At 35.7% G+C, this 22,791-nt stretch overlaps 1 protein-coding gene and 1 long non-coding RNA gene across 2 annotated transcripts in view; both read left to right on the top strand.

Moving 5' to 3' along the window:
• The window catches only part of LOC127867202 (intermembrane lipid transfer protein VPS13A-like), a 150,758-nt gene that overhangs the window by 107,125 nt on the left and 20,842 nt on the right, over window positions 1-22,791 (top strand). The window contains exons 64-73 of the mRNA XM_052408246.1: window positions 886-1,035; window positions 2,051-2,182; window positions 5,067-5,200; window positions 7,031-7,160; window positions 7,627-7,749; window positions 14,206-14,318; window positions 15,449-15,599; window positions 20,153-20,287; window positions 21,674-21,755; window positions 22,498-22,567. Coding sequence (XP_052264206.1) covers window positions 886-1,035; window positions 2,051-2,182; window positions 5,067-5,200; window positions 7,031-7,160; window positions 7,627-7,749; window positions 14,206-14,318; window positions 15,449-15,599; window positions 20,153-20,287; window positions 21,674-21,755; window positions 22,498-22,567 — 1,220 coding nt within the window. The remainder of the gene's footprint in view (window positions 1-885; window positions 1,036-2,050; window positions 2,183-5,066; window positions 5,201-7,030; window positions 7,161-7,626; window positions 7,750-14,205; window positions 14,319-15,448; window positions 15,600-20,152; window positions 20,288-21,673; window positions 21,756-22,497; window positions 22,568-22,791) is intronic.
• Window positions 10,600-11,006, top strand: LOC127867246 (uncharacterized). The gene is made up of 2 exons (XR_008043398.1): window positions 10,600-10,786; window positions 10,932-11,006. It is a non-coding gene; the product is annotated as an uncharacterized LOC127867246 (long non-coding RNA).

Raw genomic sequence — 22,791 nt, 5'->3', positions numbered from 1 at the left:
CATCAAAATTACTTAATTTAATAAGTTGTGTTCTTGGCCGAAAATTCAAATGTTTACAACATTCATATACACGATTAAGCTGCACATGAAATATTGGCACCAATTTCAGACGTATTCAACAAGGTTTTCTTAAATCTTAAGATATTGGCACAAACTGCAAGAAAAATTGTCTTTTTTTCACTAAAGATTTTTGCAAACATGTTTTAATAATTTGAGATGTTTGCAAAATTGAAGTTCTTAACTGTGTTTTTATTCCGTCCAACCCTTATGTAAACTGCTGTGAACCCTGATGATCCTACCCCTGAGTATGCAAGTGGGTTGGTGAAGGAACTAATTCCACATTTGCCCAATCAATTGAGTCGTGTTCTGAGAATACTGGGCATAATGCATGTGCGTAAAGTGTCGTCCCAGATTAACCTGTGCAGTCCGCACACGCTAATCCGGGAAGACACTTTCCACTTAAACTAGATTTTGGTACAAAGGGACTTCCTTTAAACAAAAAATACCATTAAAGCGGAAAGTGTTGTCCCTGATTAGCCTGTGCAGACTGGACAGGCTAATCTGGGACGACACTTTACGCACATGCATTATGCCCAGTTTTCTCAAAACACGACTTAGTTGATCCACTCAATCCTGAGTTATTTGCCCTTGAACAAACTAACAATGCCATATGGTGTTGCAAGTCACATTTGTTACAAAGCACTCTCGATTCAATGTTGTTCACCCTAAATAATCCAATGTTTACCATCCTTGTCAGTTTTGATAAAAGAGTATTAACAGTTTCACATAAGACTTTTATATTACAAATATGCAATATTTTCTAACCAAACTCATAATATATCTTGATTTCACTGTGACCACTCTCTACCCATTCAATCCTGCCAGGTTGGTGTTAACATTGTTCTCTCGAGCTCGGGCCTGTCCAAGGTGGTGACCTTCACACCCTACTACATGCTGGTGAACACCTCGCCCTATGACATGATCTGCAAGGAACTGACCACAGATAGCACCTGGATTCAAGTCCCTTCTAAACAGGTAATAAACTGCTTCTACATGTATTTGTTTATGAGAGAAAAAAAAGGAGATGTCAAAAGATAGCAGCTGAATTTAAGTTTTTTAAATATAAGTAAGTTTGTATAAAGAATTCGGTAGTTATTTTGTCACCCAATATTTGATTGTTAAACATTACATTTTGACAATAATTGCAAAGAATAAACGACAGATAGCAGCTGGATTCAAGCTCCTCCAAAACAGGTGGTGAATCATGTGTGTGGTTTTAGATGTTGCAGTGGTTTTGTGGACAGTATGTGCTCTTAAAGATTAGAAGTTTCTCATGATGGCTCTCTTTTTTTTTGGCTTATTGCCTTTTTTCTGTTTAAACGATTGCTTAAGGCCAAAGTCATAGTGTAAATGATTGACATTGACGGTAATGTGGGAAAACACAAAGTAACCAAGTTAAAGTGTTCTTATAATTAAGTTCAATATGTTCCAGTGTGTTTCTCTGTGTTCTAGTGTGTTGTTCTGTGTTCCAGTGTGTTGCCCTGTGTTCCAGTGTGTTGCCCTGTGCTCTGTGTGTTGCTCTATGTTCTAGTGTGTTGCCCTGTGTTCCAGTGTGTTGCCCTGTGTTCCAGTGTGTTGTTCTGTGTTCCAGTGTGTTGCCCTGTGTTCCGGTGTATTGCCCTGTGTTCCGGTGTGTTGACCTGTGTTCCAGTGTGTTGTACTGTGTTCCAGTGTGTTTCTCTGTGTTCCAGTGTGTTGTTCTGTGTTCCGGTGTGTTGCCCTGTGTTCCGGTGTGTTGCCCTATGTTCCAGTGTGTTGTTCTGTTTTCCAGTGTGTTTCTCTGTGTTCCAGTGTGTTGTTCTGTGTTCGGTGTGTTGCCCTGTGTTCCAGTGTGTTGTTCTGTGTTCCAGTGTGTTTCTCTGTGTTCCAGTGTGTTGTTCTGTGTTCCGGTGCATTGCCCTGTGTTCCGGTGTGTTGCCCTGTGTTCCAGTGTGTTGCCCTGTGTTCCAGTATGTTACCCTGTGTTCTAGTGTGTTGCTCTATGTTCCAGTGTGTAGCGCTGTGGCCACTACAGTCCGGCAAGGAGATGAAGATGCAGGCTGCCATGAAGGACTCTGAGATCTCCACCAACTCCTTCATGTTCAACATGGCTCACACCACCCTGCTCAGGCTGAACAACCAGGCAAGAGTAATCATTTTATGTTTGCTATGGTTGCACTACACCAACATACACTTCAAATGTTGCTAAGGACATATTATAAATAGACTCTTTTGACACAGTTGCTATGGTAGCACTATAAAAAATACTTTTAAGGTTGTAGCACTGGTTATTATATTAAATATTGCTTCTTTTAAAGTAATGTTGACATGCTTAAATTGTGAATGCATGTGTCTTTATCATGGGTGTGATGGTCACTTTTTATGCCCCTCTTCGAAGAAGAGGGGGTATATTGTTTTGCACATGTCTGTAGGTCGGTCCGTCCACCAGATGGTTTCCGGATGATAACTCAAGAATGCTTAGGCCTAGGATCATGAAACTTCATAGGTACATTGATCAGGACTGGCAGATGACCCCTATTGATTTTCAGGTCACTTGGTCAAAGATCAAGGTCACAGTGACTCGAAATAGTAAAATGGTTTCCGGATGGTAACTCAAGAATGCTTAGGCCTAGGATCATGAAACTTCATAGGTACATTGATCATGTCTGGCAGATGACCCCTATTGACTTTCAGGTCACTAGGTCAAAGGTCAATGTCACAGTGACTCGAAACAGTTAAATGGTTTCCGAATGATAACTCAAGAATGCTTACGCCTAGGATCATGAAACTTCATAGGTACATTGATAATGACTGGCAGATTACCCCTATTGATTTTCAGGTTACTAATAGTTTTTGTCCTGTCTGTCTGTCATTCTGCTACTCAGTCCAAAAACTTTAACCTTGGTTAAAGTTTGATAACTTTTTATGTCTTTCGGTCTGTCCACCAGATGGTTTCCGGATGATAACTCAAGAACGCTTAAGACTAGGATCATGAAACTTCATCGGTACATTGATCATGACTGGCAGATGACCCCTATTGATTTTCAGGTCACTAGGTCAAAGGTCAAGGTCACAGTGACTCGAAACAGTAAAATGGTTTCAGGATGATAACTCAAGAATGCTTACGCCTAAGATCATGAAACTTCATAGGTACATTAATAACGACTGACAGATGACCGCTATTGATTTTCGGGTCACTAGGTCAAAGGTCAATGTCACAGTGACTTGAAATAATAAAAAGGTTTCCGGATGATAACTCAAGAATGCTTATGCCTAGTAATCATGAAACTTTATAGGTACATCAATCATGACTGGCAGATGACCCCTATTGATTTTCAGGTCACTAGGTCAAAGGTCAAGGCCGCAGTGACAAAAAACGTATTCACACAATGGCTGCCACTACAACTGACAGCACATATGGGGGGCATGCATGTTTTACAAACAGCCCTTGTTAGGAATAGACCCTTTTCAAACACCCCAAAATTGGGAGTGGTAATGATATCATTATGAATTAGATATGCAAATAGAACTATTGTGCAAATCGCACTTAAAACTTAAATGTAATTATTAAATTCTCATAGAGGTTTAAGACTTTTGTAGCCATATCATAAAGATTTTTAAGCAATAAATATATTTTTTATGCTCCACAAAAATTTTCGGGGAGCATATAGTTGCTAGTTTGAAGTTCCTTCTTTCCTTCCTTGCTTCCGTCACACTTTTGTTACAGTTTCTCATAGCGCCTTCAATATTGTACCGATCTCTTACATATTTGGCATGTAGGTACCTTGCATGGACCTCTACCTTTTGATGAGGTTTGAGGTCACTGGGGTCAAGGCCAAAGTCACCGAGGCTAAAAATATATTTTTCTGTCGCAATTTTGTTACAGTTTCTCATAGCGCCTTAAATATTTTACCGATCTCTTACATATTTGGTACGTAGGTACCTTGCATGGACCTCTACCTTTTGATGAGGTTTGAGGTCACTGGGGTCAAGGTCAAGGTCACCTAGGCTAATAATAGATTTTTTTAGGTGTTTATTAACACATAGATTGACAAAGCGCATCATCGGGGAGCATCCATCAGTTTCACTGATATTCTTGTTCTGGAAGCTGTCAACAATGCGGGATTTTTCACAAAGAAAACAAAAATGTGTTGGTTTTAGTAGATTTTGATTATCCCCCACCATGGGCGGAGGGATATTGTTTTGGCGTTGTCCGTCCGTCCATCTGTCCGTCCGTCTGGAGCCATATCTTGGAAGTGCTTTGGCGGATTTCATTGAAACTTGGTATGAGTATATATATGGATAAGAGGGTGATGCACGCCAAATGGAATTGTACACCATCTGTTTATAAAGGAGTTATGGCCCTTTGTCTCTTGGAAAAATGCTTTTTGAGTGTCAAATATGACACTTTTGTGTCCAGAAGCATATTGGCAGGGGATATCAATTCAACGAATTTGCTTGTTGCTTATGCACTTGTAATCACTTTTTTCACTCATGGATTCACCATTGATTTCTTAGATCACTCATAAATTATAAAATCAATAATCTACTGGAATCAACAGATACTCTAAGAAATATGATTGCTACTTGTTTTAAAAAGTGGGAATATGTATGCTTTTGAACTCATTCCATATATTTGAGGGAAGTACTGTTGATTAGCTCATTTATTTACTTCCATTGTCTGTATCACTACACATCTGTTTAAATTGCTTGTGAAATAATTGCCAAATATACTTACCCCTTTTCTGCTCAATAGCAAAGTGAAAATTGTTATACACATGTATGCAACTAGTATAAAAGCAGAAAACCCTTTAAGTAACTTGCAGGAGGTTCATCATTTATGCTGTTTGCTGCTCATCAGTATCTAAGGGTTGGAAATGAAGCATTTTGAACTTAAATATAGTAAAAACAGGTCTTAGATTTAATTTCATTTTCTAACGGACTTCAAACATATAAAAATGTGTACCTAAGAGGTAAAGGTTTAATTACTTATGAAATAAAAGAGCATACTTGATTTCTATTTTCAGTATGGAGGTATCAATGTAGAGTGCCAGGAGACAGAGAGCGCCATGGTTACGACCTTGACCCACTATAAGGACGGCATGGCAACCGTTCAAATCATCAACCACACTGACCTATGTGTCATTGAGTTCTACCAGAGGTAGGGTCATGTACCAGTTAATGTTAGATCTTTTTATTCATTAGACCAGAAAAAAGCCTACTAACTCTTTAAAATTTTCGCACACCTTAAACTATTTATTTGTCTTTGTGTTCAAAAATTCAAATACACAAAAGTAGTCCCTTATACTTAGAGACAGCCTGGTATGTATCAATGATGATGAATGCTTATCAATGACAGGCCTTTAAATTTTAATTACTAAAAGACAGTTTTAAAAAATATCAAGAATTTGTTATTGTTTGAATTTGTTTTAAATAATTTTTACCATGAAAAAAAGCATTTGATATTATGTAGCATCAACCTATAATTATTGAAATGCTACTTAAATGAATTGTTCTAATAATGATTGTTTGAGGTCTTAAAAATCATGGTCTTTAACACCTTATAAGGCCTAACAAATTTGCAGACTTTTTGTCACATATTACAATTTGAGAAGTGAAACCTTTTTGTCTTAACCAAGTGCACCATATTTTTTTTAACCAAATAAAGCAAAAGTTACTGTCCACTAACTTCTTGAATCCATCTGCCAGGTGTTATGCATGAATCTGTTCACAAATTGACAGTGATCGGTTATAAAGAAAAATCTGGGTATCCCAAAAATTTGAGTAACAACAAATAATTATTTTGGCTAAAAGTGAGTGTTTCCAAAAACTTGGAATTTCTGAAAACTTTAACCGAATTTCCAAAATTGATGTGATTTAATTTTAGTATGTTATTTTGTTTTATCAAAGGTTCAATGAATCTTTCAAAACATATGTGTTTTATTGGAGATTCAATTCTTTACCTAAAAACTGTTGAGTCATTTAATGGGTTTAAGGTAGATACTGCAACGTTTCAGAAGGATCATTCAGACAATGTTACAGTTCTGTAAAAATTTGCTGTCTGGACGAATAAAATTGTTTAAAAAATATTCCCTGTGTAAATCAGTTCAATAATTAACTCGGTTATACTGCTTTATTAAACCATTTTCCTTTTAATCATAGCTAATGTTACCCTACTTTAATGTATTCCTTTCTATCATAGCATATGGCTTTCTATTTGTGTTTATTCCTCTATAGCTAATGGTATATTTCAGTTCTGTCAAGAACATACAGAAGATTGCTGATGGTACCGCTGGCCTGTCTGTATTCCTGTATATCATAGCTAATGGTATATTTCAGTTCTGTAAAGAACTTACAGAAGATTGCTGGTGGTACCGCTGGCCTGTCTGTATTCCTGTATATCATAGCTAATGGTATATTTCAGTTCTGTAAAGAATGTACAGAAGATTGCTGATGGTACCGCTGGCCTGTCTGTATTCCTGTATATCATAGCTAATGGTATATTTCAGTTCTGTAAAGAACTTACAGAAGATTGCTGGTGGTACCGCTGGCCTGTCTGTATTCCTGTATATCATAGCTAATGGTATATTTCAGTTCTGTAAAGAACTTACAGAAGATTGCTGGTGGTACCGCTGGCCTGTCTGTATTCCTGTATACACTGCAACTCCAATATATCGCGGTTGAAGGGATCCAAAGATCGCGACCGTGATATATCCGGAACGCGATATAAATTGTCAAGTTATTCACCATGTATATGTATGCATTAGCATAGTTTGGCAATATTGGAGTTGCAGTGTATCATAGCTAATGGTATATTTCAGTTCTGTCAAGAACGTACAGATTATTGCTGATGGTGCCGCTGGCCTGTCTGTATTCCTGTATATCATAGCTAATGGTATATTTCAGTTCTGTCAAGAAAGTACAGTAGATTGCTGATGGTACCTCTGGCCTGTCTGTATTCCTGTATATCATAGCTAATGGTATATTTCAGTTCTGTCAAGAACGTACAGAAGATTGCTGGTGGTACCGCTGGCTTGTACACATGGGAAGATGCCATTGGTAAGAGGGAACTTGTCTGGAGCTGTGGGGAAAAAAAGGAAATGAAAAACGACCTCACTCAGGTAATAAAGTAGCTTTCTCAGGTAATGTTTAGGGATTTATAAGATTGATTTAGCCCTTCACTGCCACTAAATGTCATATCTCTGTATGAAACTCTAGTTATGTATTAACTGGTCACAAAATAATGAGGGCTGAAGGATGTGAAAAATAACTTTAGGTAATGGTTAAGGCTTATGCAGACAGATGCGGCTCTTTCCTGGCACTTACTATAATTTCTCTGTATGAATGTCTAGTTTGTCAATGGACCAGTTGTAAAATAATTTTTGCTCCACCCATTTAGTTATCTTACATATTATGCTCATTCAATTTGTACAACCCTCTTTGTTTTTCTGACAAAATGGCCACGATAAAGTCATATCTCATTGGCTGATCAGGTAATTTGATTGACAGCTGGAAAGACTGAGTTTCTAAACTTATAAGATACTTGTGCCTTATTCCTTTCTTTAACATGTGATAACTGTTGTACAGGACGGTATAGGGGAGTTCTTCTACGACCCTGACATCAAGGTCTACTGGGTCTCATTCCTCTCAAGCATGCAGCGGGTGTTACTCTTCACTCACGACCTTGCCCTAGCAACCGTTGCCCAGGAGGTAACCACAACAATTATATTCTATTTATAGTCTATCTGTGCCATTAATAGGTCATTTGTTCTATTTATAGTTTGTTATATTGTAATGTTTTTATGCCCCCGGATCGAAAGTTTGGTTGTATATTGTTTTTGGCCTGTCTGTCTGTCTGTCTGTTTGTCATTGTATGTGTGTGTCGCAAAACTTGAACCTTGGCAATAACTTTTGCAATATTGAAGATAGCAACATGATATTTGGCATGCATGTGTATCTCATGGAGCTGCACATTTTGAGTGGTGATAGGTCAAGGTCATCCTTCAAGGTCAAAGGTCAAATTTATGGCTTCAAAGCGGCGCAATAGGGGGCATTGTGTTTCTTACAAACACATCTTATGTTTGTTCTATTTATATGACATATAATGTACTATTTATAGTAAATGTGTTTTGTGCTATTTATATGCCATTTGTTCTATTTGCACTGTATATCGAAAGATACATTAGAATGATTAAATACTTTTTAAAGATACACACGGTTAAACAAGAAAATTTTATTTTAAATACCGTTTTAAACGAACAATTAAATAACATAAATGTTAACAGTCTGATACTGCAATCCTTGGGTTTACATGAAATATGGATATATCCGAACTCTGTTAGAAAAGAAACATTCATCCCAAAGCTAAGAGCCCGACATCGCGATATCTATATTAGCAATTGGCGATCAGGACAAGAAGACTCAACTTCTCTAGATGTATATACAGAAAAAAAACTTAATTTTAAAAAGTCAGCATATATAAGCCAGTTGATAAATCCAAAATACAGAAATTTATTGGCCATATTATATTTATCATCCCACAAATTAAATATTGAAATCTGTCATCATAATAATGTGCCTAAACAAGATAAAAAATGCACCCTCTGCAACCTTAATGATATTTTGTCCTAAAGTGCCCCATATACATCCATATTCGGAAGGAATATATTTCAAAATATTTCTATACACATACGAGTATTCTTAAATATGTACTATTAATGCAAAGCGAAAATAAAACTACTTGAAAAAAGTTAGCAACATACAGCCAAAAAGCCTTCCAATTAAGAGAAACGTTAATGTCTACAGTTAAAAATTATCAAATTGGTGACTTACACAGCACTCATAGAGTTCATACATCCATGTCTTGTTGACTATTCATGTTTATGTATGGTTTTTGCTGTTTGTATTTTTATTTGTTTTTATGCCCCCAAAGGAGGGCATATAGTGATCGGACCGTCCGTCAGTCTGTCTGTCGTCTGTCCTTCCGTCAGGTTTCGCGTTTAGGTTTCGAAAACTGCTCATAACTTCTATGTCCCTTCACATAGCAACTTGATATTTGGCATGCATGTGTATCTCATGGAGCTGCACATTTTGAGTGGTGAAAGGTTAAGGTCATCCTTCAAGGTCAAAGGTCAAAAAACATGTATCAAAGTGGCGCATTAGGGGGCATTGTGTTTCTGACAAACACATCTCTTTAAATATTTAATGTATTGCATAATTGATATGAAAGTAATTTTGACGCATACATACCCCTATATCATGTTTGTGTATGTTTTTTGCTGTTTGTCTTTTTATTTGTTTTTCAAATATTTAATGTATTGTATAATTGAAACGAAAGAAATGTTGTCACATACATATCCCTAGATCATGTTTGTGTATGTTTTTTGCTGTTTGTCCTTTTATTTGTTTATCAAATATTAAATGTATTGTATAATTGTTACAAAATTATTTTTTTTCGCATACATACCCCTGGATCATCTATATGGTTTTTTTTGCATAGATTGTTGACGCTGGGGTATGATAAAATTAAATTGACTAGTGTATATAGATGGAAATTTTACTTTAAACCTTATAGATTTCCCTCTAAATGAAACAATTTTAATATTCACTAAGGAACCATATCCTATATATCAACTATAGTTTCGATTTTTGTATAGGTGGTCAACAAATGAATAGTACTAAAACTAATACTAATACAATACTTAACTACAAGTAAGTGTAACACATTTTGAGGTATTGTTTTCATATCAAACAGCTTTAAAGTTATCAGCATTTCTCAATCCCATATTTATAAATTTAATTTGGCTACGAGTGAAAATAACATTAAAATATAAAGTTGGATTTATGCAATTATATATGCCCATCATATGACTTCATATTAATGTATTTTTCTATGTTAAAAAGACTCAAAGGTTTGAATGCATAAAAAGAACAAGTTATATCTTTCATTTGAAGTTTGAAATTAAAAGTTTGTTCATTTGTTTATTTATTTATGTTTATTTATCACAGCTCTACACCAAATCAAAGGTTAAATCTGTTTGCCGAGTGTTTTATGCAATGTACAATCTTGTTAACATTTTAATCTACTATGTTAGCTGCTTACTGAGTGACGTTCTTAACAAATCACTGGTTTGATAAAGTTTGTCTTGGTGTTCATGAATGAGCATACAAGTTTTCAATGGATGGAAGAGCCATGTTTATTTGATTGTTTCCAAAGTTAAATCACTTTCTTGGAATATAATTCATTTTAATAGAAATTAGTGTGCTAGTTATTTGCCTTGCAACCAGTTTGTTAGTTTAACACTTCTGCTACATTTATTTTTATGCCCCCCTTTGAAGAAGAGGGGGTATATTGCTTTGCTCATGTCGGTCAGTCAGTCTGTCGGTCGGTCCGTCCACCAGGTGGTTGTCAGACGATAACTCAAGAAAGCTTGGGCCTAGGATCATGAAACTTCATAGGTACATTGATCATGACTCGCAGATGACCCCTATTGATTTTGAGGTCACTAGGTCAAAGGTCAAGGTCACGGTGACCCGAAATAGTAAAATGGTTTCCCGATGATAACTCAAGAACGCTTAGGATAGGATCATGAAACTCGATAGGTAGATTGATCATGACTCGCAGATGACCCCTTTTGATTTTCAGGTCACTAGGTCAAAGGTCAAGGTCACAGTGACCCGAAATAGTAAAATGGTTTCCGGATGATAACTGAAGAACGCTTAGGCCTAGGATCATGAAACTTGATAGGTAGATTGATCAGGACTCGCAGATGACCCCTATTGATTTTGAGGTCACTAGGTCAAAGGTCAAGGTCACGATGACCCGAAATAGTAAAATGGTTTCCAGATGATAACTGAAGAACGCTTATTCCTAGGATCATGAAACTTGATAGGTAGAATGATCATGACTCGCAGATGACCCCTATTGATTTTCAGGTCACTAGGTCAAAGGTCAAGGTCACGGTGACCCGAAATAGTAAAATGGTGTCTGGATGATAACTCAAGAATGCTTATGGCTAGGATCATGAAACTTCATAGGTACATTGATCATAACTGGCAGATGACCCCTATTGATTTTCAGGTCACTAGGTCAAAGGTCAAGGTCACAGTGACAAAAAACATATTCACACAATGGCTCTCACTACAACGGAGAGCCCATATGGGGGGCATGCATGTTTTACAAACAGCCCTTGTTTTGTGAATTTTTACCCTTGCTTCATCTGTTTTGCAAGTTTACTATGCATTATCTCTTTTACACGCAGATAGGGCTACTTTATTCTGGTAGGGCTATTCAATTCTGGCAGAGCTATTCAAATATTGTAGAGATATTCATTTATGACACAGCAGTTCAATGGTCTGTGACATATATATGGCAGCATCATGAGTTCAGAATCATCAGGAAAATGCCTGGGTAATTTTACTAATTTAAATTATTGTTTTAATAATTATGTTTTTCAACTCAAAATATATACTTTTGTGTAAAAGTTGAAAGCTCCACAGAAGGTATGATAGCATCACAAGTGTTAGCAATTGTATTCAGTGTGTCAGACATACTTTTCAATGGGTAACACATATTTATAAGGTGCATTTGCAGATGGGGAAATCTTTGCATACATTTTTAATACATTTGAAGCCAAGAGATATCCAGACTCACTGTTAATAGTTAAAGTTGCACACATTATTTACAGTGTGATTATTTGTTGGAGTGTGTGCATTTGTTAAGGGTTCATGTTTTTGTTCAGAATTAAATTCTTAAGATACAGGAATTGATTAGCTTAAGATTTGACCAATTAATTAAAGGAATTAAAGACACTAAAAAAACATGAACCTATTGTTCACATCCTTCATGTACTTTATCAAACACTTCTTAAAGTCCTGAATGTTGGTGTTATGGAAGATCTAAGTGTGAAATATTTTTTAGCTCGGCGTTTTCGCAGAAAAACCGAGGTATGGTCATAGCCAGCTGGTCGTCCGACGTCGGCCGTACGCATCATGCTAAAACCTTAACATTGTCTCTAAAATCAAAGTGCTTCCAACTACAACTTTGAAACTTCATATGTAAATGCACCTTGATGAGTTCTACACACCATACCCTTTTTGGGGTCACTAGGTCAAAGGTCAAGGTCACTGTGACCTCTAAAAAAAAAAAATCTGACAAGCTTTCATTTATTCAAAACTGCGCCCGTAGCCGACCGTGGCACCCGTTATGCGGTGCTCTTGTTATATATGTTACATATGTGAATCATATACAGTTTTCATGCCCGGAACACTTAAACATTTAATACATGTATGTAATATAATATTAACCCTTTCCCACTCAGAAGCCAAGTGAAAACAGCCATGTGCAAACAGGATTAAACCAAAACAGCCTGCAAGTAACTCGCAGTCTGTTCAGGTTTCATGCTTTTTGCTGCTCATCAATATCTAAGGGTTATAAATGATGACTTTAAAACTTTAATCTAGTAAGAAAGGTCTTTAATTAAATTTAACTTTCCATGGGACCACACCTAAAAATATGTATCTAAGTGGTACAGGGTGAACTTAAACTTTTAGTATTTTGGATTTTGTTAATGATTACAAGCCGTCAAATTACAGTTATCGAGTAATCTTGCATATCTGTTAATCTTGCACACTTTGCTGTTTGACAGATTTTGAAGATGATGTGTCTTCTTTACTAACATAAACAAACATTTTCTATTTACAATTGACTGAAATACTCAAAAATGCAAAGAACTTTTTTCATTCCTCCATTTATCAATGTTATTATTTATTTTCAGTTTGAAGCCTGCATTTCTCTTAATTTTTGTTACATATTTCTTTTTAAAATTCTTTTATTTGTCCAAGATTTAGGAAACAATTATATATTGTTGACAATAATTGTTTCATAACCTGCTTAAAAAAAGAGTACATACAACTTGTTATGAGCGTTACAATAGAGATCTTATGCATACATATTCAAATCTGTTCACTCACAGTCCAAGTCAATTTAAAATGACTTGATGTGCAAAGGTTGTATATCTTGTACTGAATTAAGTTTAAAGTGCACACAATAACCAAACAGCATCAAACATTATGCCTGGTTAGTTTGGGTTAAAAATTTTGTTTATTATCTCCCGCCATAGGCGGAGGGATATTTGTTTGACGTTGTCAGTCCGTCTGTCCATCCGTCCTTCCATCTGTCCGTCCGGCACTTATGTGTCCAGAGCCATATCTTGGAAGTGCGTTGGCGGATTTCATTGAAACTTGGTATGAGTATACATATGGATAAGAGGATGATGCACGCCAAATGGCATTGTACACCATCTGTTAATAACGGAGTTATGGCCCTTTGTATCTTGAAAAAATGCTTTTGTTGTGTCCAGAGCCATATCTTGGAAGTGCTTAGGCGGATTTCATTGAAACTTGGTATGAGTATAATATAGGTAAGAGGATGATGCACGCCAAATTGCATTGTACACCATCTGTTTATTACGGAGTTTTGGCCCTTTGTACCTCGAAAAAAGGCTTTTTAGATTGTCAAATATAACACTTCTGTGTCCAGAAGCATATTGGCGGGGGATATCAATTCAACGAATTTGCTTGTTTACCTAGTCACGAAAGATTGGTGAGTACCATCCAGGTTTGGTTAGTTTTTATGCTACCCCAATTTTTTTTGGGGGGGGAGCATAAAGTCTGTCCGTGCATGTGTCCGTGTGTCTGTCCGTCCGTGCACAAATTGTTTCCGGGCTATTTCTCAGCAATTAATGACCGGAATTCAATTAAACTTTATGGGAAGCTTCACTACCAAGAGGAGATGTGCATACTATCAGCCGGTTCTGGTCGGATGATTTTCACAGAGTTATGGCCCTTTGAAATTTTCCATTAACTGTACATATAGTGCAATTCTTGTCCCCCCAACTACTAGACGTTTCCTTTCATCTGAATAAATAGTGCAATATTGTGACAAAAAAAACACTTTGTGGAGCATCACCCGTCTCCGACGGTTTCTTGTATTTTGAAGAAGTGGAACATTTTTTTAGGTAATAAAAAAAGCTATTGGCTGTTGCCAATTTACGTCACTGTGTTATTACATGGCACATTTATTCCAAAGTTTGGAAATACAATAAAGTTTATGTCACTGGGTGTTATTTCATCAATGCAGGGATAAGATATAATAAACTTTTGCAGGCAGGAGAACTGGAGAGACTGGAACAGGAGATAACTGTCAGTATACAGGACATAGGACTGTCTCTGGTGAACAACTTCACACAGAGAGAGGTGGCCTACCTTGGCATTACAAGGTACACTTAGAGATAGTAGCAAGGTAACTTAGAGATAGTAGCAATGTAGCTTAGAGATAGTAGCAATTTTACTTAGAGATATCAGCAATATAACTTAGAGATAGTAACAAGGTAACATAGACAGAAGCAGTGTATCTTAGAGATAGTAGCAATGTAACTTAGAGATATCAGCAAGGTAACTTAGACATGGTAACAAGGTAACTTAGATAGTAGCAGTGTATCTTAGAAATAGTAGCAAGGTAACTTAGATATATCAGTTTTTGTAACTTAGAGATAGTAACATGTTAACTTAGAGATAGTAGCAATGTATCTAAGAGATGGTAGCAATGTATCGTAGTGATAGTAGCAATTTAACTTTGAGATAGTTGCAATGTAACTTAGGGATAGATGCAATTGTTACTTAGTGATAGTAGCAAGGTAAGTTAGAGATAGTAACAAGGTAACTTAGAGATAGTAACAAGGTAACTTAGAGATAGTAACAAGGTAACTTAGAGAAAGTAGCAAGGTAACTTAGTGATATTATTATGGTAACTTAGTGATAAAAACAATGTAACTTAGAGATATTAGCAATTTATCTTAAAGATAGTAAGAAGGTAACTAAGTGATAGTAAAAAGTAAATTTAGTGATAGTAGCAATGTACCTTAGAATCTTAGAGATAGTAACAAGGTAACTTATAGATAGAAGCAATGTATCTTAGAGATAGTATCAAGGTAACTTAGTGATAGCAGCAATGTAACATAGTTGCTATGTAACTTAGGGATAGTTGCAATCTAACTTTGTGATAGTAACAAGGTAACTTTGTGATAGTAACAAGATAACTTAGTGATAGTAAAAAGGTAACTTAGTGATAGTAACAAGGTAACTTAAGGATAGTAGCAAGGTTACTTTTAAGTAAGAAAGTAGATAAGACTGTTTAGTCGGTACAGACTAATCAGGGGTGAAACTTTCCTCCTAAACTGGATTTTTGCTTAGTAGAAGATTCCTTTAAAAAAAATCTATTTAAGTGCAAAGTATCTTATCTGATTAACTTTTGGGGACTGCACATGTAAATCTGGGTTGCTCATGCATTAAGCCCCCTTTTTTCCAAGAGCAAGACAAATAATAGGCTATAATATTATGTAACTTTCAGTTCGGGGATCATCTGGGAGGAGAAGAGGAAGCGGTTCAAAGCTCTCAACATGAAGACCACTGCGGCCCTGGAGACGGCCTATCAGAAGTGGGATACTGAGAAACTGGCGGGTAAAATACAGCCTGAGAGACTCACCATTGACAAAATGGAGGTAAGATTTGTGGAAATTAGTGGTTGATTTTTTGATTGGGGACAGCCTTTCATAACTGTGACCCTAAGTAATTATTTGATAGAAACTTAAACCGGAGGAGAAATATTTCTTGATTTTTTTTAAATCTGATTATCTTCTTTTATGGCATATGCTTTTTATGACATGAATAAAATCTAATAGATAATATTACCTTTTTTGTTTTCATCTCAAATGTCTCGTTTGAAAAATTTAGTATTCACAAAAACAGCAATTTAACACAACCATAATTGTGCTGCTTAAATGAATGCAGATCAGCTTTTGACTTGTTTGATGATGTTCAAACTTGACATTACATTAATCTAATGAGGCTTTTACTGGAAATTTAGAATTGCTTTGAGTATATGAGGATACTGAAACCCATACGATAAAAAAAAAATTGAACTGATTTTTATGCCTACATGGAGTGAGAGGAATTAACCATTACTCTTGTCCTCCAGTACTTATGATTGTTCAGAAACTTGAGTCCTTAAATCCTTTTCAATTACTAGGAGATTTCTGCTCAAACTTTCAAAGTTAAATGAACTTAATTAGAAGATGCTCGTAGAGAGAAGAATTTTAAGTGCGATGAGTTTTGGCAGAATAATGGCCGGTTTTCGTTTTAAGCTCTACTGGCTGAAGGCCTGAAGACCTTATGTCATGGCGTGGTTTCTGTCGTCTGTGCATGCGTTAGACTTTTTCTTGTTTACGCGATTATGTCCACAGTTTTCATCCGATTCTTTTCAAACTTGGTCAGTGTCTTTATATTAATGAGGACTCAAACCCTATCGAAAATGGGTTACATCAGAGTAAAAAGTCCAGAATTGACATGACGCCTTATCAGTGATTGCTCCGCCCACTTAATCACGTTGCTCAGCGGGAAGAAAACCTAGACAAGCTAACACCAAAATGGCTTCTTTGCCTATAGACTGCATATAGATTTACGCGATATTCCGGATGATTTTATGGACTTGTTTAACACCATACAGGCTTTTTCCGCCCTATGCCACGGGTCCGAAATTCGGCCCCATTCCCAATGCAAATCTGGTTGTTTTTTTCCCAATTGAAAAAAAAAATCCCAATTCAAAAAAAAAAAAAAAAAAAAAAAAAAATTTTTTTTTTTTTTTTTAACTTTAAAATATACAAGTTAACTTGATCTGGTGTAGAAAATAGAAAGTATCGCATATTTAAATTTTCTGTTGCCTTAAATTTGTTTTTAAAACTGTAAAATAAGTTAATGATTATTTAAGACTTTCCTTATTTTCCTCAAAATCCGGCGCTAGCGCGATTTTTTTCACTTAAAAAAGGCCAGGCCTTTTCCCCAAATTCAGATTAAAAAACCTGCACTTAATATTTTGTAAAATTTTAATAATAAGTTATCAAAATAGTCGTTATTTACCAGTTAATGGCTTCTTTAAAATATAAGAAACACTATTTACATGCGATAATTTTTCCCAATTGAGCCGATTTTGCGATTAATTTTTTTCCCAAAATGGGGGTTTTCACGACGCGAAATTCCCAAAATTCCAGTGTGGCGTTTTCCCAAAATGGAGCGGAAAAAGCCTGCCATATTACACTTGTAAAGGGGTTGATGCCATTTAGTTATTCTGCAAATGCAAAAAATATACGATTAAAGAGAACATCAGCTATTTATAACGAGTAAATCGGTACATTAAACACGCTCTCAAACGCTTGCGCGCTTACCGAAATCAAACCCGTTATTACGTGTAATGGTGGTATTTGCAATAAATAAACACTTCACCGGTATTTACCCGTGTTATTAACAAAATTATTACGGAAACATGTGCCCCCCTACCCGTGTATTTGACACGAAATAGCGCTTTATAACTGGGAATTCGGTGAAGTTTTACGCGCTTTCTGACGCCGGGTGGGTACCTCAATCCCACATGTTATTGCGTATAAAAGTGATATTAATCATATTAAACATTGCTTATGGGACATTTATCAATCACTATAATTTAAAGCGCAAAAACAACACAGTAAGTTTGGACATTGTCTGATATAAAATTAGCGTTGTACGAAATGGAATACGGTCAGGCTATTATAAATTAATAAAGCTACCAATATCAGACGCTCGCGCAGGTACCGACTTCCCCGAAGTAACTGCATTTATTGGTTAACTAATTTCAGTAATAATAACTTTTTTACAATAGCATTTATCGATACGTCTTTATTAAAATAATAACAAAATGGTTTTCACTTGTTTCTGACACACACAGAAATGCGATTTTTAATGGGGATTTCGTAAAGTTACTCAAATTGGGTACCAAAATTCTCAATTATTTTACATGCACACGTGACATAATACATACTTAATAATGCTTAGTTATTGCTTATATGACATTTCAAGTTTGTGAAATAAATTAATGTTCTATAAAGGGGATCTCGGTTATTCTTGAAGCTTCCACTCGCTCTTGTCAAGACCGCATTGCCGCGTTGGAAATGGTATAAATTTAATTCATCTAACTTATCTTTCTGGATACCAAATGTCAGAGTTGCATTAACCCTTTTTACACCGTTTTGCCATATTTCATTTCCGTTTTTTAATCCGAACAAAATAAACGAAACTCGTTTAAAAAATGAGATCTAGGCATTCGAGCTCCTAGTGTGGATTAAAAGTGTTTATTGGTGACACCACATGAGTGCAAATGTGTAGATACCGTTAATAAGATAATATCACATGTCACCTTCAAATAACATGTATGATGTCAATTAAGTGCATTACTATCAGAGTAATAAAACACAGCATGAGTTAGGCTTCATGCTGGGTTTTATTTCTCTTTAAGTATTGCAGATGAAGCTCGCTTCTGACCTAGTAACTGATAAAACTATCTAAAAAAAAGTTAAACATTATGTGATAATCAGATCGATAACATTTACTATTTAAATCTGCTAGTATATTCGATAAAAATATATTATAATTGTCTTTGACAGTGTTGATGTTCAGTTGTTTGTGATGACGACGGCATGTATTATACATCTCTTACGATTCTCAAGATCTCTTTTCGGCTTTGAAAACGATATAAATTAAATGTCACCAACTAATCTTTCAGGATATCGATTGTCCGAGTTACATAATCCCCATTGACACCGTTTAACCATTTTTAATTGTTATTTTAAGAGGAAAACAAAAGAAACTCGTTGGAATAAAAGTGAACCTAAACATGTAGCTTGTCTAGAAAATGGCGGACAGGTCGTTGCTAACGAGTGCGCCCGATTAATCGATCGCTGATTGGTGGATCAATTCTAGTGGGCGGAGCGATCATAGATAAGGCGTCATGTCAATTATCTCCCCTTGAATTTGAGAAAATTGTGAAATAAGGCTTGTTTACGCAATAAAGTCCACAATTTTCATCCGATTCTTTTAAAACTTGTTCAGTGTCTTTATATTAATGAGGACTCGAACCCTATTGAAAATGGGTTACATCAGAGTAAAAAGTCGTGAATTATCTCCCCTTGAATTTGAGAAAATTGTGAAATAAGGCTTGTTTATGCAAAAAAGTCTACAGTTTTCATCCAATCATTTCCCAACTTGCACAGTGTCTTGATCTGAATGATGAGTCAAACCCTATTGAAAATGAGCAATATTGGAGTTATAAGTCCAGAATTATCTCCCATTGAATTTGAGAAAAAATGAAAATCTTTAACATTTTGCCATAACTTTTGCAATATTGAAGATAGCAACTTCATATTTGGCATGCATGTGTATCTCATGGAGCTGCATATTTCGAGTGGTGAAATGTCAAGGTCAAGGTCATCCTTCAAGGTCAAAGGTAAAACAAAAAGGGGCGCAGAAGGGGACATAGTGTTTCCGACAAACACATTTCTTGTTTTCTTTACATATAAAGTTCTATCCTTTTGAAACTTCAATGGATGTTTTATATCATCAAGGGCCAGAACCCCATTGAGAGTGAAAAAAATTTGTCCAACTTATTGTTGAAAAGGAGCCATTTGATGTTTAAATTTTAAGTTTCTTCTTGTTTATGCGATAAATTTCCCATTTTTGGTCTGTTTATTTAAAACTTACTCAGATTGTTCATACTATCAAGGGCTTGAGCCCTATTGATTCCAGCCAGTAGAGCGATTCAGGCCCCCATGGGCCTCTTGTTTCCACATAGGATATACAGTGCCAAAATTGTGGGTTGTATGTTTTTGCTTAAAATTTTGCAGCCTGATGACCTGAATGTTACATTGATCACTATATATATATATATGAACAGCATTTTATGCTGCCACCAGTTTTGGCTGAATTATGGTGGTTTGTCTCTTTTCTCTCAAAAGAAAATATAGTCCCTAAAAAACTGTGTATGCAACTGCTGTTTGAATGCTTTTGGTCAAACTTTTATAGTTTATACCTTAATGGGTAGATTATAATGAAGAAATGAAGATTGGCTGCAATCAGTTTTGCCATATCTAGGATCAAGAACATAGACAACTCATCTGACACTTAATTCAGCTGAAATTAGAGGCAGATGTTTTCTATGGTCTATGTTTTTCAGTAAAATGAATGTTTTCAGATCAACTTTGCGGAAATGATGATGTTTAAACCAAACAAAAGACATATCAGGCGCAGTTTTGAGAATGGACTCGGGCTTCAGTACAAGACATCACCACATCAGGTGCAGTTTCATGCAAAGATCAACAGAGTGCAGGTAAAAGCATCTTATAAATAAGAGCTCACCGATATTGTTCAACCATTTTAAAATAAGTATAGAAAACAAAAATGTTTGCACCATTTTATTCTTTACTGGTATGTAATGGCATAACAATTAAAAGGTTTGACACTCTTCAGTAGACTTTCTATATCATGCTTGGGCTTTTGAAAAAAAACACTAACTGAAAAAAGATTTACAACATTTTAATTACATAATTGGACTTATATCAACCATGACTTCAACTACCTGAAATTTAGTAACAGTAAATGACTTGAGTCTAATATTATCACTGAAAAAAAAATGTTTAAAGTTAAAAAAGAACATATAAATTACTGTGATTCTCAGACATTGTTTTCACTTATAATGTAATTTGACTTGACTTCATTGGTTATACATGACACAGTTTTCATTCATATGTAATTTGACTAGACTTCATTGGTTATACATGACACAGTTTTCATTCCTATGTAATTTGACTTGACTTCATTGGTTATGCATGACACAGTTTTCATTCATATGTAATTTGACTTGACTTCTTTGGTTATGCATGACACAGTTTTCATTCATATTAAAACCGACTTGACTTTATTGGTTATACATGACAGAGTCTTCATTCAAAGGTAATTTGATTTGACTTCATATATTATACATGACACAGTTTTCATTTATATGATATTTGACTTGACATCATTGGTTATACATGACACAGTTTTCATTCATATGTAATTTGACTTAACCTTCATTTGCTATACATAACACAGTTTTTCTTCTTAAGTAATTGGATTTGACTTCATTGGTAATTCAGGACTATGCTTTTGTTCATAATAAAATTTGAATTTAATTGATTAGCAATCCAAGTTTTTTTGCATTATAATAATAGTCCACTTGAGCTATTATATATTATAACAGACTAAATAATTGCCAAAAATGGTGAGTATGTTTAGTCAATTATATGGCTTAATTGCTCTCTAAACTTGTGTTGTTTTTTAAACCCTACCCACAGAGCTCTAGTTTAGATCTTTCTTTTGAATGAAATTATTATGAAAAAATGTGGGCGTATATTAATAGTGCCGGGTAGCTCAGTTGTAGAGCCCTGGACTTTAAATCAGAGGAGGGCTGGTCTATCCCCAACTTGGCTTACTTGACTTGTTTGGTGATTGGTCATGAAATCCTCCCCCCCTAACATCTGAATCAAGTAGAGCAGTTGTCAGTTACTGGTGCAGTATTTGCACTTAGTACTGGTACACATGTTAGTCCCGGAAAAATGTGGGTTGATTATTTGAGCTCCATGATATGACTAAATTACTGTTGAAAATGACATGAAACTAAAAACAATAAAAATATCAATAGCAATACTATTGATATGATTTCTTCTGTTACAAGATTGATAACCAGGTGGCTGGAGCTGTGTTCCCAACAATCCTGTCCCCCATGCCTCCACCCAAATCAGTAGCTGCAGATAGTGGTAAGATTGTGTCTGCAGATAGCAGTTAGATTGTGTCTGCAGTTAGTGGTAAGATTGTGTACACCAGACAATGTGTGGAGCCAAGTCTCCTTTCATAAAGGACAAGGTTTCAATTCACAGTGAATGTTTAGGAATTTTAGTTTACCTGACTTGCATAGGAGAAAATCCTTCTTGAATTAAATATTGTTCATGTAATGATAAAACATTGTGCAAGTAATTTGACTATGCTTTATAAGGGTGATATTTTATGATGATGGTATTCCAGCTAAGATGGTTATACAGGAACCAAATACAACAAGTAGGAAAATACAGATTTTTTCTATCTACATGTGGTACACTAATTGATGAAGCCTGTATTTGGTTAAGTTTTTAATAGGTATATAATAAACGTTGTTCCTCATACAGCGTAAAACTCATGAATTCAAACAGAATGTTTTTTGTTGTGAGGATCTTTTGAGCCTTGTTCTGGGAAAACTGTGCGTAATCCATCATTCCATGTGAATAAAAGTGTCATCTCAGTTTAGTTTGTGTAGTCCACTTAGGCCTATCAGGAGCAACACTTTTTGCTTTATTTGGAATTTATAGTTTAAGTGCGGTCTTTCCTAAACAAAAATCCAGTTTTGGTGGAAAATGTCGTCCCTGATTAGCCTGTGCTGACTGAACAGGCTTATATGTGACAGCACTATACGCACATGCATTAAGCCCAGTTTTCCCAGAATGAGTTTCTATTTGTAATTTTCAGTTCCGAAGCCTTTCACAGAAGTCAGCATGATGTTGAGGAAACATGAGCACAGCAACGTTTCACAGATGAAGTAAGCCTAATGCATAAATCAGACCATACATATGAGCAGCGCTCTGTGAAAAAGGGCTTTAATGCATGTGTGTAAACTGTTTTCTCATATTAGCCTGTGCAGTCCACACAGGCTAATCTGGGAAGACACTTTCCGAAGCAAAGTCAGCAAGCCTCGCGCTACATCGGTTCTAAGCCTCGCATGATAAACTTGATCTTTATCCAAAACTCACATAATATTCTATT

The sequence above is a fragment of the Dreissena polymorpha genome, chromosome 2 (genome assembly GCF_020536995.1).
Source record: "Dreissena polymorpha isolate Duluth1 chromosome 2, UMN_Dpol_1.0, whole genome shotgun sequence".
In the NCBI taxonomy this organism is placed as follows: Eukaryota; Metazoa; Mollusca; class Bivalvia; order Myida; family Dreissenidae; genus Dreissena; species Dreissena polymorpha.
Note: the sequence above shows the minus strand (reverse complement) of the source record. Positions and strands in the feature narration are given on the sequence as shown.